Source organism: Syngnathoides biaculeatus, chromosome 5 (assembly GCF_019802595.1).
Source record: "Syngnathoides biaculeatus isolate LvHL_M chromosome 5, ASM1980259v1, whole genome shotgun sequence".
Classification (NCBI taxonomy): Eukaryota; Metazoa; Chordata; class Actinopteri; order Syngnathiformes; family Syngnathidae; genus Syngnathoides; species Syngnathoides biaculeatus.
This window is the reverse complement of record NC_084644.1, coordinates 34,049,638-34,067,032: the sequence shown is the minus strand read 5'-3', so window position 1 is coordinate 34,067,032 and position 17,395 is coordinate 34,049,638. Positions and strand designations below refer to the sequence as shown.

Here is a 17,395-nt window from a genome sequence, read left to right as displayed (position 1 = left end):
CTTCAGGTCACCTTGAACACAGGGGTCATACCTGTTCAGCTACAGCCTTTATTGACTCGGATTGGACACCAATCTGATTGATCCCTCGGTAGTCGAGGTTTTAAGCGCAGTGACCTTTCAGACGCAACGGTTCCATAACGTGTACGCGGCCAATGTCAAATTCTTATGCCGAGTAACACACCGTATGCAATCTCTGAGGATGATATTTCCGGACACACACAACGAGAAGGTAAGCTTACACGGATTTAACTCCCGGAGCAGTGATGTCATCCTGGGCAGCCCCTGGCTTAAGAAACACAACCCACACATAGACTGGACCACCGGTCAAATGAGAGCATGGGGCGCCGAATATAGTAAGACGTGTCTCGGGGCTTTTAAAGAGAAGAACTTGCAGATCGCCCAGGTAGACTTACAGGAGTCAAAGTTCGTGCCAGAACTATCAGCAGTTCCATCTTGTTATTGGGATCTTAAGGAAGTATTTTCGGAGGCAAAGGCCAAGTCCCTTCCGCCGCATCACCCGTACGATTGCACTATTGAGTTGTTGCCTGGTACCTCACGCCCTCGAAGAAGGCTCTTCTCGTTGACAGGACCGGAGCACCAAGCTATTAAGAAGTATGTTGAGGAGTTGATGGCGGCGGGTCTCATCCGACCATCATTCTCGCCTGCTGGAGCGGGATTTTTTTTCGTCAGGAAGAAGGACACCCAGTTACGGCCCTGTATTGATTATCTGGGACTTAACGACATCACCATCAAGAACAGGAACCCTCTTCCCCTAATCGCCACCGCACTCGAGTTGCTACAAGGATCCCGGATCTTCACCAAGTTGGATCTATGAAATGAATACCATCTGGTACGTATCAGAGAGGGGGACGAGTGGAAGATTGCCTTTAATACACCAACAAGCCACTACGAGTACCTGGTGATGCTGTTTGGCCTGACTAATGCGCCAGCAATTTTTCAGAATTCTATAAATGATGTGCTACGGGAAAGACTTAACAAGAATGTGTTCGTCTACCTCAACGACATTTTGATCTTTTCTTCAGACGAAGCTTCCCACATCGAGCACATCAGGAAGGTGCTGCAGCAGCTACTACAACATATCCTATATGTCAAGATGGAGAAGTACGAGTTTCACATTCCTGGGATTCATCTTGGCTGAGGGAAATATTTGCATGGTTCCCAGTAAGGTCGACTCTGTTCTCCAATGGCCCACTCCCACCAATCGCAGGGAGGTGCAGATGTTCATTGGATTCGCTAATTTCTACCACAAGTTCATCAGGAACTTCAGTTCCATAGCTGCCCCCTTGCACGCCCTAACTTCAACCCGCAACTCATTCGAGAGGGATGTGATCTGCCAGGAGGCCTTCGACAGACTTGGGTCAAATTTCACCACAGCTCCAGTCCTCATCATGCCAGATCCTGAGAGGCAGTTTCTGGTGGAAGTGGATGCATCGGACTCAGGAATGGGAGCATTATTCTCCCAGAGGTGTGCGAGGGATGGGAGACTTCACCCGTGCGCCTTCTTATCTAAGAGACTGACTTGGGCAGAACAGAACTATGACGTGTGCGATCGTGAATTATACAGTCAAAACGGTGCTAGAAGAGTGGAGGCACTGGCTGGAGGGATTGCAAGTGCCATTCCTGGTCCTTACTGATCATAAGAACTTTGAGTACCTGAGGACCGCCAAGAGATTGACTCTGTCCAGGTTCAGTGACTGATCCAAGTTGAGTTTGGTCCCTTTAGCAACACCAATCTGTTCAGGCGTCAGAACTGGCTGTACGTTAGGCAATGGTCCAGCTTTTAACATTTAGAACCTATCTCAGACATGAGTCCACCAGCAAAAGAGTCAGTCTTTGATGTAATTGAGGCATAAGTGAATTGTAAGGGTGACAGGGTAGATTTCAAACAAGTGAGGGTGACTGCTTGGGCCAGTGAGAGGTGAGAGTGAGATGGTGGACAGCTGGTGGATACATGCTCTGAGCACCTGTCCCGGTCCTGTCTGGGCCAGCAGTCTTCCTAGGGTTCACGGCCAGGAGGACATGCCTCAGATCGTGCTCCTGTCCAATAAGTGGAGAGTTACTGGTGCCTGGTAGTACTGAAGCAGCTGAGTGTCACCAAGATGATTCAAAGTAAGCAACAAAGATGTTGAGCTCCTCTGTCATCGACTCTGTTGCTTCTCCTAGTGTCACATCACAGCTTCTATGTTTATGAAGCTCTCTAGACCCTGTCTCAGCTCCTGAGGTCTGTTGCTGGTAAAATGGGACTCTATCCTCCGCTTGTACTCCTTTTTATGTGTATTTTTTTTTAGGTCAGCTTGAGAAGTACACTTAAGAGCTCTGTCACTTAAACTGAAGGCAGTGTCACAGGCCCTGAGGAGTAAACGGACCTGGCTGGTTATCCCGGGTTTCTGATTTGGAAAAACCCTGATACTTTTCCTCACACACATAGTTTTCATATAGAATTTGATGTAGTCCAGTACAGCTCCTGTATATCTGTCCAGGTCCTGGTGTACAAAAAGGTTCCCGTCTGTTTGTTGCAAGCAGTCCTAAAATTCACTGAGTGCACTCTCTGGCCAGGTATTAACACTGCTAAAAGTCGTGGGCCTGGATTTCCATCTGAGGGGGCTGTATGAAGGAATGAGGAGCAGGGAGATGTGGTCTGACTCACCAAGATGGGGGAGGGTTGTGGTTTCTTAGTCATGCTTAATGTTGGAGTACACATGGTCTAAAGTGTTTCCACTCCTTGTTGGACATTTAACATGCTGGTGGAACTTTCGGGTGTACAGTCTTTAGATTGCTCTTGTTAAAGTCCCCAGCTGTAATGTTAATGCCTTCAGGTGGACCCACTGCTGTTCACTGATGATGTTCAGCATTAGAGAGAGAGCAGCTTTCATATTAACATACGGTGGAACGTAAGCAACCGTGACGATGGTAACAGTTAGCACCCTCGGGACCTAAAACGGTTTTTGGACCAGTCGTCTTGCATGTATACACAGAGCCCCCCACCTCTGCTTTTATGGTAATTTTCAGTCCTATCCCAGTGGTTGCACACTAGCATCGGCAATGTCCGGTTTGAAACCAGGTCTCCTTATTCATGAGAACCCAGCAATCATGAACACAGTGATTATCTGCCAGTTGTTACTACCACTCGTCCATTTTGATGGTGATGGATCTAGCGTTGCTGGATTACAGGCTAGGAAAGGTCTGTGTGGGTTGTTGTTTAGCCTAAGCAGGCAGCTGGACCAACGACACCGCTTCTGCTTCCTTACCCTCCTCTATCTGAGCCGCTTCGTTGGCCTCAAAACAATCCACGGCGAGTCTAGTGGGCTCCCTAGCTCGTATATAATGTTGTATGTCGTATGACAACAGGAGACATTTCTGTTTATAGGAACTATTCCTGATAAGACGTGGACGATGTAAAATCTGTATAGATAAGTTGTTAACAATGTTAATTGTGCAAAGGGAGTAGTTTAAAATGATGAATCGTGCAGTCTACAAAATATTGAAAATAAATAAATACCAATACTGATTGGACCAGCAGGATGTGAGAGAGTGTTCTAACATGGCACAAGGTAGAAAAATAGTTGGTTCGTCGATCAAGAATTTAATGACTTAATTGCCAGAGGGAAAAAAACTGTTCGAATGCCTGTTATTTGTGACTTACACTGATCTGTAGCGTTTTCCCGACGGAAGGAGCTGAAAGAGCTTGTGGCCAGGATGTGCCATCAAACTCAACTGTTCTTGGACCATGCACCAGGATAATGATCCAAAACACATGACAAAGTCCACCTCTGATTGGCTCAAAAAACAAAACTAAGGTTTTGGAGTGCCCAAGTCAAAGTCCGGATTTAAATCCAATTGAGATTCTGTGGTGTGACCTTAAATCGGCAGTTCATGCTAGAATACCTTCCAATTCTGCAAAGAAGATTCTTATTCTGAAGACTGGGACAAAATTCCCCAGGGTGATGTGATAGACATGACCAAATATCGCTTGATTTCAGTTAATGCTGCCAAGGGTGGAACAACCCTCTATGGGGTTAAGGGGGGCTATTACCTTTTCACATAGGGACAGAAAGGTTTGGATTTTGATTTTGCTTTAATAAATTGAATAGTCATTTCGAAACTGCATTTTGTATTTGTTTCGGTTGGCTACGAGTGATATTAAAATTGGTTTGATGCTTTGAAATCGTGAGAGATTATGAACAAAAAAAAACACAATGAGGAAGGAGGCGAATACTTCTTCATGGCACTGTATATAGTCATGGGCTCAGGTGACATTTCTGATCAACTGTAAATGCAATGCAAAAATATCAGTTTTTACATCACGGGAACGCCGCCAATAGTATATCAGTTGACTTTGGGCAAGAGGCAAGGGACACCCAGAACTGGTCACCAATCAATCGCAAAGCACATGTAAACAACCATTTGCACTTACATTCACAACATCGGAGGGATTAGATTCATCAATTAACCTACCATACATGTTTTTGGAATGTGTGAGGAAACTGGAATACCTGGAAAAAAACACTTGCAAGCACGGGGAGAATATGCAAACTCCACACAGGAGGGGGGTAGTTTTGAACCCAGGTACTTATGCAGTGCACTTATGCACACACAGACATGCACGCACACACCCCAAACACATAAACTACATTGTTAATTGGATTTACTGTTTTACAACTGTATTAGTTTAAAATACTTGATCGCTCTATTGTGGAATTTAAGAAGCTCAAGCGGATGTGCTACCACTGGGTAAACTTTTGCTCATCTTTTTATATTGCTTGATAAACCATCACCCAAGAAACAGACTGACAATGTACATGAATATTGTCATGACTTACCTAGATTATCAGTCACTTCATACATGTCTTGAAAGTCTTTCATTTTCAGACCAATGACATCCACAAAGTCCTCAATCAGGCGGAACAGCTCTTTGATGTTACAGCCCAGCTGTGGGAGACAATGTAATGTAACGTAATGGTTGTTTTAATCAAAACAAGTTGTTTATTAATTAATTCATCCATCCATTTTTAATACGCATTATAAACTCTGACTGCACAGTCAACTTATACATTGTTGTGTATTTTTTAACCACACACACATTCAGAGAGCCATATCACAAACATGAAGGGTCATAAAATTAATTTTTTGTCCTCAGCAAGTTTTTAACCATGGACCTATAGTTTCAAAGCACTTATCATCAATTATGAGTAGACAATGTTGTGTGTGCAACATGTGTCACAATGTGACAAACTAAATATTTGATCCCCTCCTATTTTTCAAGTTTCCCCTCTTTTAAATAAATTAACAAAAACTAAAATGTGTATTCATATTTATTAATTCCTTTCCTTGAGTTGTCACTTAATCATGGTGGAGGGGTTCGAGTGTCCCAATGATCCTAGGAGCTAAGTTGTCTGGGGCTTGAAAATCTGCTGCTCCAAAAACACTTAAGAACAATACATGGGTTTCTATTGCACAGAAAATCATCACCTGGGCTCCTCTCTGAAGCCAAGCCTGGAGCCGGGGCTCGAAGGCATGCACCTGGTGGCTGGGCACAGCCTGTAAGTGTAACATGGGTGCCACTTTCGATGGCGTGACCACCTGTGGGAGGGGTTACAGCAGTTGGGTGCAGTGTGAGCTGAGCAGTGCCCAAAGGCGGGGACCTTGGCAATCCAAATCTTGACTACAAAACCTGGCTCTTAAGGACGTCAAGTGTCACCTCTCTGTCAGAGAAGGAGCCTGAGCTGGTGTGTGAAGTTGAGATGTTCCGAATAGATATAGTTGTGTTCGTCTTCACTCATGGCTTGGTCTCTAGTACCAGTCCCCTTGAGAGGGGTTGGAGTCTTTTCCACTCTGCAGTTGCACATGGTGAGAGGTATCGAGCAGGTGTAGGTATTCTTATTGCCCCCCAGCTGGGCACTTACATGTTGGGTTTCACCCTCCCGGACAAGTGGGCATCTGCTAGTGGATGGGTCCTGATGGTTGTCTGTGCCCAAGCACCAAACAGCACTTCAGAGTACCCACCCATTTTGGAGTCCTTGGAAGAGGTGCTGGAGAGTGCTCCTTATGGGGACTCCATCTTTTGGCTGCTCAGGTGAAGAGAGGGGTGGAACTGTCAACTGATTACCACCTAGTGGTGACCTAGTTCCGATGGTGTGGGAAGATGCCAGTCTGACATGGCAGGCCCAAACGTATTGTCAGGGTCTGCTGGGAATGGCTGGCAGATCCCGTGTCAGAAGAAGTTTCATCTCCTACGTGCTGCAGAACTTCACCAACCTTTTGCGTGAAATGGATGACATTGAGGCCGAAGGGACCATGTTGCACCCCTCTGTCGAGGCGGTTGAACGACACTTTGGCCCTCTTGGTGGCAATCCCTGTTGGTGGACACTAGTGGTGAGGGAGGCTGTTACACTGAAGGAGGAGTCCTATCTGGTCTTTTTGACCTGTGGAACTCCTGAGGCAGCTGATGGGTACCAGCTGGCCAAGCGGAATGCAGATTTGGCGGTCGCTGAGGCAAAAACTCAGGCGTTGGAGCAGTTCGTTGAGCCAGAAGACAAAGACTTTCCTATGACTTCAAGGAAATTCACGTCCACCATCCTCAATCTCAGGAGGGGGGAGCAGTACACCATCAACACTGTATATAGTGAGGATTGGAAATTGCTTACCTCGACTTAAGACACTGTGAGGTGGTGGAGAGAATACTTCACAAACTTCCTCAAGTCCAAAGACGTTCTTTCCCATGAGGAAGCAGAGTCTGGGGTCTCTGAGGTGGGATCTTGGATCTCTGGTATTGAGATTTTTAAGAAGGGGACCAAAGGGTGTAATCCAACTACCCAGGCATCACACTTTTAAGGGTTGCTGGATAGAAGGGTCTGTTGGGGAGTCAAATCTCAGATTCAGGGGGAGCAATGTGGTTTTAGTTCTGGCTGCGGCTTCACCCTCAGCTGGGTTCTCAGGGGTGCATTGGAATTCGCTCAACCAGTCTGCATGCAGGGAGTAAATCAGATTCATTTATGGAGAGGGTTGGACTCCACTAAGGCTGGCCTCCATCACTGATTGTGTTCACAACTTATATGGACAGAATTTCTAGGCACAGCCTGGACGCTGACTTTGTATCAGTGTGTTGTGATGAAGAAGGATCAAAGCCAAAAGGCAAAGTTTTCTATTTACTAGTTGATCTACGACCCGACACTCATCTATGGTCATAAGCTATGGGTTGTGATCAAAAGAAAAAGATCGTGGATACAAGCGGCCAAAATGAGTTTCATCTGCTGGGTGTTCAGGCTCTCCCTTAGAGATATTGTGAAAGCTCATCCATCCAGGAAGGGCTCAGACTAGAGCCACTGGTCCTCTGCATTGTGTAAAGCCAGATGAGGTGGCCTGGGCCTCTGTTTAGGATGCCTTTTAAAAGGGGGATCAAAAGTTGTGTAGCAGCTAAAGGGGATCACACTCAGTATCCTTAGTAAGGTATAGTTAGGGTTGCAAAAGAGGAGGGTCCATCGAAAAGTCCACTCCAGATTCAAGAGGTGGAATGTGGTTTTTGTCCTAGCATTGGAACAACAAGGTTATGAAGGGTGCATGGGAGTTTGCCTGACCAATCTACATGTGCTGTGGGTGTATGGGGCACCAGCCCTCGTGTTTGAACCTGTTCGGTCTATGTATGACTGATGTCGGAGTTTGGTCTGCTTTGCCTGCAGGAAGTTAGAGTTATTTCCAGTGAGAGTTGGACTCTGCTAAGGATAGCTTTTATCACCTATTCAGTTAATAAGGTGGTGGAGAAGGTGTTGAAAGTGTACAGTTTGATTGTCTTTGTATTGCATCCCCAGTTTTCACAGATCATGTGGTTCTGTTTTCTCGATCAAGCCACAATTTTTAACTGTAGTTGTGATGGTTCACAGCCGATTGTGAACCAGGCTAAAAATCACCACCTTCAGGCCGTGGCCCTCAATTGGAAAAGGATAGAGTGCCCTCTTCAGGGAAGGAATGCAATCCTGCTACAAGTGAAAGAAATGAAATTTCTTCAGTTCTCTTTCTTGAGTGGGTGAAGAATGGAGTGGGAGATCAAAAGGAATATTGGTGCAGTATTGCGGTGATGCAGACTCTATCCTGGTCTGTCATGGAGGGGAAGGAGTCTTGCAGAAAGGCAAACCTCTTGATTTACCGGTTGATCCACATCCTTACACTAAAGAATGGTTACGAGCTGTGGGTCATGACAAAAATAAAAAGATTGCTGATGCAAGCGGCCAAAACGAGTTTATTCTAAGAAAAGTGTAGGGCTCTTCCTTGGAAATAATATGAGAAGGTCGGTCCTCCAGGAAGGGCTCAAAAGAGAGCCACTGTTCTTCAAAATCACCACATACTCACCCATTATTTCAGTTTTTATTGGTTATATAGCTCTGATTTTGCATAAAATGATAATATCAGCGTAGTGATGTGTTAGTCGTGGACACTCTCGTCATTTCCTTGATCTAATTGTAGAATAGCTTAACACTTTTTCTTCCCTTCATTTCGGCTTGTCCCATTAGGGGTCACCACAGCGTGTCATCTTTTTCCATCTAAGCCTATCTCCTGTATCTTCCTCTCTAACACCAACTACCTCATGTCCTCCCTCACAACATCCATCAACCTTCTCTTTGGTCTTCCTCTTATTCTTTTGCCTGGCAGCCCATTCCTCAGCACCCTTCCACCAATATACTCACTCGCTTGCCTCTGGACAAGTCCAAACCATCAAAGTCTGCTCTCTTGAAGCTTGTCTCCAAAACATCCAACTTTGGCTGTCCCTCTAATGATCTTATTTCTTATCCTATCCACCCTGCTCACTCCGAGAACCTCAACATCTTCAATTCTGCCACCTGCAGTTCTGCTTCTTGTTGTCTCTTCAGCACCACCGTCTCTAATTCATACATAATGGCTGGCCTCACCACCATTTCATAAACTTTGCCCTTCATCCTAGCAGAGACATTTCTGTCACATAACACACCAGACACCTTCCACCAGCTGTTCCAACCTGCTTGGATCCATTTCTTCACTTCCTTACCACACTCACCATTGCTCTGGATTGTTGACCCCAAGTATTTTAAGTCATCCACCCTCGCTATCTCTCCTCCCTGGATCCTCACTCTTCTCCCTCACCCCTCTCATTCACGCACATATATTGTTTTAATTCATTACTTCATTCCTCTCTTTTCCAGTGCATACCTCCATCTTTCTAATTGTCCCTCCACCTCTTCCCTGCTTTCACTGGAGATCACGATTATATCTGCAAACATCATGGTCCAAGGGGATTCCAGTCTAACCTTATCTCTGTCAGCCCATCCATTACCACAGCAAACTGGAAGGAGTTCAGAGCTGATCCCCAATGCAGTCACGCCTCCACTATAAATTATTCTGTCCCACCTACGGCACACTTCACCACTGTTCTGCTGCCCTCATACATGTCCTGTACTCTTTTAACATATTTTCTCCATCAAACACGACTGACGGACGCAGTACCACAGTTGTTCTCTTGTGTCTTGAACGACTCTGTCATAGGCTATCTCTAGGTCCGAAAAGACACAATGCAGATCCTTCTGACATTCTCTGTCAAGGCAAATAATGCATTTGTGGTACTCTTTCTGGGCATGAAATCATACGGCTGCTCTCAGATCTTTCCCATAACTTCATTGTATGGATTATCAACTGTATTCCTCTCGCTCCCACAGCTCTTAAAATTGCTTTTGTTCTTAAAAAAAAAAAAAAAAAAAAAAAAACAGTTTGTCGGGATCTGGCCGAGCAGGTTAAGAGGTTGGCCAGGATGCCAACCATCAGGGTCCCCATGGGGCGACTCTCGTGCACATCCTCGAGGAGGAGCCCAAAGGCATAGCTGGAACCAGACGGGAGCAGGTGATGGCTCCAGATGAAGACCTCCAGGACGTGGTCGTGAGCCAGTGGCCACCGCGGGTGGTTGAGATGTGGACGTGAGACGGCAGTGAATCGCCATTTGAGACGTGGTCATCAGGTGGCCGAGCATCAGTCGCCATCGAGGTGTCGTCATCGGGCAGCCGGGGATCGGTCACTGCCAAGGCATGGTCGTGAGGCGGCTGTGGATTAGTCACCGCTGAGGCGTGGTAATGAGGCGGCCAGGAATTGGTCTCTGTCGAAACAGGTCGCCATCAAGGTGTCATCATCAGGCGGCCGGGAGTTGGTCGCCACCAAAACAGTGGTGGAAGGTGGCCGGGAATCGGTTACCATCAAGACTTGGTCATCGGGCGGCCTAACCCTATGATCAGTAGCCATCGAGGTGTGGTCATCGGGCGGCCTGGTATCGGTCAAGCTGTGGCGTGTTTGTCAGATGGCCGGGAGTCGGTCCAGGCCACCAAAAGTGAGGCATCTGGCCGAGCAGGTTAAGAGGTCGGCCAGGATGCCAAGCACCAGGGGCATAGCAGGAACCAGATGGGAGCAGGCACAAGGCGGCACACTTGGGCGTCTCTGGGCCCTCCTCTGGCTGCCATGCGGAAGGCCAGGATTGATGGCCAAAACCGGTCCCCCGGAAAGGATTAGAGGAAGAGGTCTTGGGACGCACAGGGCAAAGGCACTCGGGGGCTGGAAGCACGGGGAGACACAAGAAACTGACTGGGACTGATCATCGGGAAAGGAAAAGCATAGTCATTGTCCGCGTCAGAATCAGGCAACCGGTCATATAAAGTTAAGTCTTTCTCGTAATCTGAAAAATCTGAGTCCAACAAGATATTTGGTGGTGAGCTGCTCGTGGTCGGGAAGTAATGATACACGACACACAGGCAGTGCAGGTGACAAGGTAGGACAGGACAATAAGACGGAGTTCACACGGATAGTGGGTGCTTGGTCCTCAGCCTGGGAACGCCGGGCGGCAAACAAGTGTCGTGCCCGGCGGCGCCGGGTCTTCCCTGCTGGGTCCTGTTCTGGCCAGTCCATTCTGTCATGATCCCGCGGCACGGGGGCGGACCCGAATGCAGAAGTTCCAGGCAACAAAATAATATTCAAAGTGACTTTATTACAGGAAAGGTTAAAAGCAGCAGGCAGTCCAAAACAATAATGCTAGGCTAGGCAAGATCCAAAAAGCATGAAACGAGTTCCGATGACTGTGATGCCAATTAAGTAACGTGACAAGACGCGGTCAAACTAAAGGGCAGAGAATCACTGTGACAAAGGATGGCTTTAATTTACGCACAGTAGCAGAGTGTTCCAGAATGCAGTGAAGCATCCGCATCGAACTGGCAAATTTCTATGACAAATTCCAAACCTAAATGCCTAGTCAGAGTGTCGAATGCGAAACAGCTGTGACAGGTGTCAGAGGTGGCACCGCCCAAAGTAGTGGCCAGCCTAAAACACAGTTGGCGAAGTGTCTGTGATGGATTAAATCTTGCGGAAGACCTCACATACAACTCAGTGTGAAAAATATCAAGAAACACAAGGCTGTGTGTTCGAAAGTAAGAGAGGGAGAAGTATCTTCTGAGTTTGATTTCATTATTATCAGTCCTTTATACATTGCAGGAGACCAACTTTCACTTTGTTAGTGTATCACTGACTTGCTGAATGACGTGTGTAATGTTTTATGCCGACGAGTCGGGTTAGGGATATGTAAATGTGCGATGTCATGCAGGAGAAATAGCTCTTTGCCTATTTGTATCACATTGGACTTTTAAGACATAGCACTGGGTTCCATTACGAGCCAAGTCAAATGAATACACCCACTCACTTATAAAGACTACAATGATATTACTTGTGATCTTTCCAAGTAAAAAGTACTCATCCTGCTTTACATGCGCAGTACGATTCCACTATTTCATTCTGTTGGATTTCAATATAAAGTTTGTGAGGCGTCAAAGGTTTTTGCATCGATCGCCAACGTTTTGCTGTATCTCTGACATTGCATCCTACTCCGTCCAAAATCTTAAATCCGTGTACATATCCTTGCGTGGAATAGTTGAGACCTATCTGTAGAACTCTCTTGGACAAGTCTGACGCAATTGGCAAAAAACATTATTAATATTATATAGAATACGAGAAAGAGGACCCAGTTCAAACCTATTATGTTCAGTTGCCATTTTGGAAGCTTGCAGGGCATGGCAACTGTAGCTAAGGGGGGTGGAGCTGAAGCTCGCCAGTCGGAAAGGTCTATTTAAACCCTGCCCCTAAACTTGTAGCCTGACCCCTTTTCCACTTTTCTGTGCTCTTGGATGCAGAGTATATCAAAGTTTCTCCTGATCAACATGTCAACCAACTCCTGAACTTTTCCTGCCATAGTCACAACATTCAAAGTCCCTACACTCAGTTGTAAGCTCTATGCATTTCTCTTCTTCTGCCGATGAATTCGGTTTCCTCCTCTTCTTTGTCTTCGACCCACAGTTGCTGAAGCTGAATTTTCACCGAAGCCCTGCAAGTCAACGGTGCCGTGGGCAGGTGTTGTTAATCTGGTATGGTATTCTTTAGATGAACTCATATTTGTTTGGCCCAGTTTTACGCCGGAGGCCTTTCCTGACGCAACCCTCTGCATTTTTCTGGGCTTGGGACCGGCCTACAGATTGCATTGGCTTGTGTCCCCCATAGGAGTGCAATTTAGAATAACTTCACACAATGTGCTTTTTGTGCAACCAGGAAAAAAGGCTAGACTTTATGAATACCAAGACACTAGATTGAAGGGATGTAGTTTTGTATATTTTAATGATAAAAGCATATGATCCACACAGTAAGGCAGACTCAATTTTATCAAAAATTGACAGTGCATCGAATAATTCTATACACATTATGTGTGCAATGAGTTCCAAAATCTGTAAAAATGTTTTTGTCCGATTTTGGTAAGTGCTCTGCTTGATTGACCATTTTCCGCTGACACATGCACATAATATGTAAACTACACTTACAATGTCAGTGATACACCATTAACAACATACAACATTGTGTAATATGTAGTCTACTTACGCTGGCAGCAATAAACCAATGAGAGAATATATGTAACATGTACAGTACGTATTGTTACCTCCACCATTCCTCCTTTATGCTGCAAAACAACATCTGTGACTATCAGTTACCTGGATGTAAATGATATAAGAGCAACCACAAAAAATCCAACATCCATGAATCTCTGGTTCAGAAGTGGAGGCATCAAGAAAATTAACTGTGCCCAGTTAAGAAACAGAACTGAACTTCAGGGGGAATGAAGCAAGATGATCACAGTTAGCAGACCAACTTGAAGATTGGATTGTTGAACAATGTCAGTGATACACCATTAACAACATACAACATTGTGTAATATGTAGTCTACTTACGCTGGCAGCAATAAACCAATGAGAGAATATATGTAACATGTACAGTACGTATTGTTACCTCCACCATTCCTCCTTTATGCTGCAAAACAACATCTGTGACTATCAGTTACCCGGATGTAAATGATATAAGAGCAACCACAAACAATCCAACATCCATGAATCTCTGGTTCAGAAGTGGAGGCATCAAGAAAATTAACTGTGCCCAGTTAAGAAACAGAACTGAACTTCAGGGGGAATGAAGCAAGATGATCACAGTTAGCAGACCAACTTGAAGATTGGATTGTTGAACAAAAAAAGAGAGAAGCATCCCTCCAGTCACTGTAGCTAATGACAGTAACACAAGACATGAAAATCGATCATTTTCAAGGACGCCCATCTTGGCGCTTTGGTTTTATGAAAAGGTGTCGTCTCTCCATCCATGCAAGGACTATCATGGCACAGGAACTGCCAGCAGAATACAAATAAAGGATGAATTAAAAATTAATGTGTACTGTTAAATAGTAGAATAAAGTTCAATTCAACCCAGTTTTGCGCCCGTTACCTTTTTTTGTAGACCATGTGTTTTAACGTCTTATAGCACGCTGCACCTCATGTATGTGCTCAGTACAGCAAAAGTATTTGAGACTGTGCTTTATAATCCGGTGCGCCTAATGGTGCAGACATTATGATTTTGAATTTATACATCCATCCATCCATCCATCCATCCATTTTCTGTACCTTATCCTCACAAGGGTCACGGGCGTGCTTGAGCCTATACCAGCACACACATGCACACAATATAATGTGACATTTTTCAAGCGCGGCAAATGTGATTACAAAAAGATGACTTTTTACCAGTTGAGCTTCTTCCCAGCGTGGTCTGTTTTCTTCCATGAGCAGATTGCTAACTGACTGGACAAAGTTCTAGAAAAGGGGGGAAATTTCGTATATTTATATATATACAGACAAATACAAATCAAACAAAGTGTGTATACTAAACAGTAGAACAAACATTTGAAAATATTGTATTTTAGAGTTAAATATTATTCAACATGGGTACATTTGATTAGGGTTTTGATAATTTGATATCCCAAGAAAAATGTTTTACTGTATGTATATTTTGAAATAACATTATTGTCATCAAAAATGGTTTGTAGAAAAATGAGGTAAAGGTAGTTGTTAACATCTGTTTGTTCCCTTTTTAACATGACTGAAATTTTCTGTTAGCCAGCCAACTTTTTTCATGGTCTAAATATAAGCATACAGTTCATAATTATTGTTGCATTCTTTTTATGGCCTGAAAAACAAAACACTGTAGAAAAGCATCTCCTATGAGCAATCTTGGGGCTTCGCTTAATCTACCATGCATGTTTTCGGGATGTGTGAGGAAACCGGAGTAAGTAAGAAATGCAAACTCTACACAGGTGAGGCCTAATTTGAACCCAGGTCCTCAGAACTCTGAAACAGATGCGGTAACTAGTCATCCACCGTGCTGTCACTAAAAATTAATAAAAGCAAAGTTTGAAAAACTTTCAAAAGTTTTTCAGTTTATCCAAAACGTCTCTTCCAGCTGGGATTCACACGCTGGTCTGCCGTTTGCAAGAGTGCAGCGAGCAAGTGAGCAAGCAGATGGCTAATTTCCATCCAATTTGCATGCAGCCTCATGCATATACTTTACCCGTGTGGGTTCGCAGTACTGCATTACTTCTGATATCAGTTAAATCAGGGTCCATTAAATGAGGTTCCGCTGTATTATAGAGTGGAAATTCTGGGGGTCAGGATCTCATCCCCGACCTGGAGAGGGCATGCCACCCTTTTCCGACTGAGGACCATGATCTGAGATTTGGAGGTGGTGATTATCATCCTAGCCGCTTCACACAGCTGCAAACCGATCAAGAGAACTGACAACTCCATGACGACGTTTCCATACTAAGCTACACCTCCCAGATGGAGCTAATTTTACAAGACCACACCAGCCATCGAAATGACATTAAATGAATTGATGAAAGACGCGAAATTTTAGCAGAAAAAAAATATTTTCTTGTTTTCAATGTAATTTTTCAATTGTAAATTGATTATTAATTATGGCAACATAGGCCCATGCATATTCATAGGGAAACTATGTGCATATGTGTATATCAGGGGGCTGAAAATAATTTAATCCGCAAAAGGGGTTCCTGCAACAAAAGTTTGGGAACCACTGTTGAAAGGGGGGAGCAAAGCATTTAATTTCCAACTTTTCCTTAACTAATTCATAAAAATGTACCCTCATATCTGTACTGGTGGGACTGTAGTATGCCCTCCTGAAGATTTCAGTCATGTTGTTCAGCACGTCCAAAATAGCTTGCAAATCACCGCTGTAGCTGGTGCCGTCACTGGAAGTCACCCTCAGTTTCAGCATCACTTCAGAGATGCCATCCCCCACGAGGCCTCGCTGCGCTTTAGATAAATGATCTCGAGTCTAGCACACAGAATCAGACCGTAAGATTTAACATACATCAGTGTAATTATTACTGACAGAGTTTGGTTAATTTGAAATTGGGTAATTAGAAATTGGACAAATATGGAAATTAAAACATATTTGCATTTCTGACATTGAATTGGAATGTTTTCATATATATTTTCTTTTTTCTTTCCATTGATACGTTTTTTAATTAGGAGGTAAAAAAAAACATCTTAAAAAAATTACTTTGAAATAAAAGATAAAAGGAGATGGCTCAAAAAATATTGGAAGAACTTTAAAACATTTGTCCTTGATATACATGTAATATGGCTGATGAATCATTTGATGTCTCATGGTCATGGTCTTTACTAATTGTGGTGGGTAGTCCTTTTGGATGCGAAAGATCGCTTCACCTTGTGTCCTTTGGTTGAGTGTGACACATTTGAAAACACTGAGACTGCATGCGCTTCATCAGCAGTATAAACTCGGCAAGGGGGAGGGCTTCGCGCAAGGCACCAACAACATTACTTCTAGAAGTTCAGCTTGTCCCAGCTTCAAGCGTTATGGCAAAGGAGCCGCAATCCAAGTCATTCACGGATTTGCAACTATCAACACAAACTGCATTAACTTTCTATGTAATCATGCCACATGAAACGCCAAAAACGGGTCACGTACCATGACTAACTAACTAACTAACTAACTAACTAACTAGGATAGTGAGACGGCACATTTGTTGTGACATCCTGATGTGAAGCGGAGTGGCAACAAGGACATCAGAGAAAAGACTGGAAAGCTGTGGCTACCATGGTGGCGCTAAACTAATTTGGCGGCACCCCAGATAGACCCCGCAACTCACGGCCACTTAAAAAGGACATTTGGGACACCGGGTCAGGACATTGAATGGATGGATCAAGAGATGATGTTGTAACAACCAACAGCACAACAAGTCTCGGGCATTGTGTATATTCTGTTCCGGTTCAATGTCCCCAACCCGGTAATATGGTGCTGTGAAAATATTGATGTCACGTGCATGGGCTCTATAATGCTGGTATGTGTTTTGTGCAAAACAACATCGTTTTGGCTAAGGACCCCTGAAAATGACACCAACAAAAAGACATGCTTACGAAGTACAGTTTAAAGCAAATATGAACTCTGAACTTTATTTATTATTTAACTAACTTTATTCTGGGAGGCTCGACGAAGGAACTCCAACTGCAGGACATCTGCGTAAACAAGGCGTTCAAGTGAAGTTACTGTTCATTTCGGATACAGAAGATGAGGACTTTGTTGGATTTGTGGATGAGGATTAATCAAAATGTAACTTGAGTATGTACATTGTTAAATACTTGAAAAAAGTACAAATGAACTCATTGTTTACATTGTTAAATAGTTCTATTAAGTACAACCAAACTTTTTGGTCCTGCCGTGTTTTTAACTAATGAATGTTATAAGATAACCCTATATATATATATATATATATATATATATATATATATATATATATATATATATACACACACACACACACACACACCACACACACACACAGTGCCTTGTGAAAGTATTCAGCCCCCTTGAACTTTTCAACATTTTGTCACATTTCACGCTTCAAACAAATATATAAAATTATTTTTTTTGTCAGGAATCAACAAGTGGGACACAATCGTGAAGTGGAACGAAATTTTTT

The 17,395-nt window shown here is 44.1% G+C and overlaps 1 protein-coding gene across 1 annotated transcript in view; it reads right to left on the bottom strand.

Annotated features, from left to right (window-relative positions):
* LOC133500796 (adhesion G protein-coupled receptor B1-like) overlaps positions 1-17,395 on the bottom strand; it is a 326,242-nt gene that overhangs the window by 147,529 nt on the left and 161,318 nt on the right. The window contains exons 10-12 of the mRNA XM_061819933.1: positions 15,532-15,726; positions 14,121-14,189; positions 4,842-4,950 (exon numbers count right to left, since the gene is read on the bottom strand). Coding sequence (XP_061675917.1) covers positions 4,842-4,950; positions 14,121-14,189; positions 15,532-15,726 — 373 coding nt within the window. The remainder of the gene's footprint in view (positions 1-4,841; positions 4,951-14,120; positions 14,190-15,531; positions 15,727-17,395) is intronic.